Source organism: Carlito syrichta, unplaced genomic scaffold, assembly GCF_000164805.1.
Source record: "Carlito syrichta isolate Samal-C Ts95f unplaced genomic scaffold, Tarsius_syrichta-2.0.1 Scaffold307912, whole genome shotgun sequence".
In the NCBI taxonomy this organism is placed as follows: domain Eukaryota; kingdom Metazoa; phylum Chordata; class Mammalia; order Primates; family Tarsiidae; genus Carlito; species Carlito syrichta.
In genome coordinates this window covers 297,240-299,187 of record NW_007252008.1, presented here as the reverse complement: position 1 = coordinate 299,187, position 1,948 = coordinate 297,240, and the positions used below count along the sequence as shown (strand labels likewise).

Below are 1,948 nucleotides of genomic sequence, written 5' to 3'. Positions count from 1 at the left end.
TCTTCAGTGCCTCTGTAGGGGCGTGTGTGTGTGTGTGTGTGTGTGTGTGTGTGTGTTTTAATGGATTGACAGGTTGCAGTCGGTCTTAAGGAGAACTGGGGCGGCTCACGCTTGTGTAGCCAGATGTGGGTTAAAAAGACACTGAGGGTCCCTCTCTCCCTCTCCACTGATCCCCAGGCCCGCAGACGTTTTGTGCCTGCTGCTTCTGGGGACCGCAAGCTTGCCAGCCCCGCCAGCCAGCCTGTCGCCTGCGCGAGGGTGGGCGAGGCCCTGCCTCCCCTTGCTCACCTTGCGCTTGGCGGAGACTTGCTCCTGGTACCGGTGGGAGGAGTCCCCGGGGATCTCGCTGGCCCACAGCGTGATTCCCACTACGGTGTAGGCGTAGCCGATCACCAGCAGGGGGAGAAAGTAGCTCAGCACAGTCACGCAGATGTGGTACCTGCAAGGGACACGGGAGGGTCAGTCTAAGAGAGCTCTTACCTTCGAGATTGTTTTTTGTTTGTTTGTTATTGTTACAGGCTGGTCAAGGCTTGGCAGCTTCCTTTCTCAGGGCTTGCCATTCATAAGCGTGGACTATAAGGTACACCCCAGGGAGACTTGCCACATGCAAGGAGTGGATAGGTGGTATTAATGGGTTAATAGAGAAAGCACATCTCTTCAATTTATGTTTTTCTTGTGGGCTGTTTCTATGATGGAGATTCCTGCTCAGACTGAAAAAAGACAACAAAGAATTAATGAGAGGGAACGGAACTTGTTTATATACCTATAAAAATTTTAGTCGAGTTCTATATCACTGATACACCCCCTCCAAAAAATAAAAAAAAAAAAGGGAAACTTAGGCTGCATTAATAGAAGTATGTTATCTAAAATGGAGGAGGTGATTATACTACTCAACTAACACCTGCTGGACTACACTTATGTGCAATTTTAGTGCAGGGATGCAGACCAACTAGTGCGTCAGATGAGGACTACCATGATAGTTGACGGGAACCAGTTCATGCCATGTGACAAGTGGATTCATAGGTATCTGAAGAATTAACCTGGAGAAGAGCGATATGACTGACTTCCATCCACTAAGATCTGTGGATGAAAGTCAGATAGTTTAGGCCATTTCTAAGCCTGGCCTTTAAGACTGTGTTTTCATATAGAAGCGGCTGGGTCTCTGAGTCACCGCATATAGGGCCGATGCCAACTGACTGATACTGGACTGGGATATGCAAGAACTAAACCTTTGCAGTGTCAACCACTAAGATGCTGACGTTTGTTACAGCAGCACAGCCTGTCCCGTTCTGTTGAAGGCAAGGCTTCTTCTATGCAGGAGGCTCAAATACATTTTGTGAATTTTTAGAAAAGATGCTTTTCCTAGGGGGTCCTGGGAATGTCTGGCTAGTGAGAACCCTTTCCTTAGATGTGACTGTAACGGAGAGGCTCAGAATTCCTAATAAGAAAGAGAATGAAGAGCTAATATTACTTTGGGGGACTACTCTAGGCCGCTGTACTCATAGTGATATTAATGACAGTCTAATTGGCAGAAATGGTGGTTTGTTTTTTACTGAGTATTTATAAAAAGCACAAAGCCAAGCACAGTACTAGCATTATCTTATTGAATCCTTAATGCAAATAATTGGGCAGGTACTATCATAATCCCATTTTGTAAAGGGGGAAACCAAAGTTTAGATTTTAATTAATTTGCCCAAATTCACAGCTGGTAAAGGAAGGAGTTGGGATTAGAATGCAGGTCTGTGACCTCACAGCCAGCTTCTTATCACTGGAGAATAACCTTTCAATGATTTTTTTTCTTCCACTGTTTACAATCTATACTTATTCTCTGCAATGATTATCTTCCAATAAGGAAAACCCACTTATTCACTCAATAATTTTCCCCCCCTTTTTTTTGAGTTGGAGTCTCACTCTGTCGCCCAGACTGGAGTGCAGTGGCACGCTCCCG

General features: G+C 45.6%; 1 protein-coding gene across 1 annotated transcript in view; it reads right to left on the bottom strand.

Annotated features, from left to right (window-relative positions):
• The window catches only part of TACR1 (tachykinin receptor 1), a 158,326-nt gene that overhangs the window by 5,864 nt on the left and 150,514 nt on the right, over window positions 1–1,948 (bottom strand). Inside the window, exon 3 of the mRNA XM_008064677.1 lies at window positions 289–439. Coding sequence (XP_008062868.1) covers window positions 289–439 — 151 coding nt within the window. The remainder of the gene's footprint in view (window positions 1–288; window positions 440–1,948) is intronic.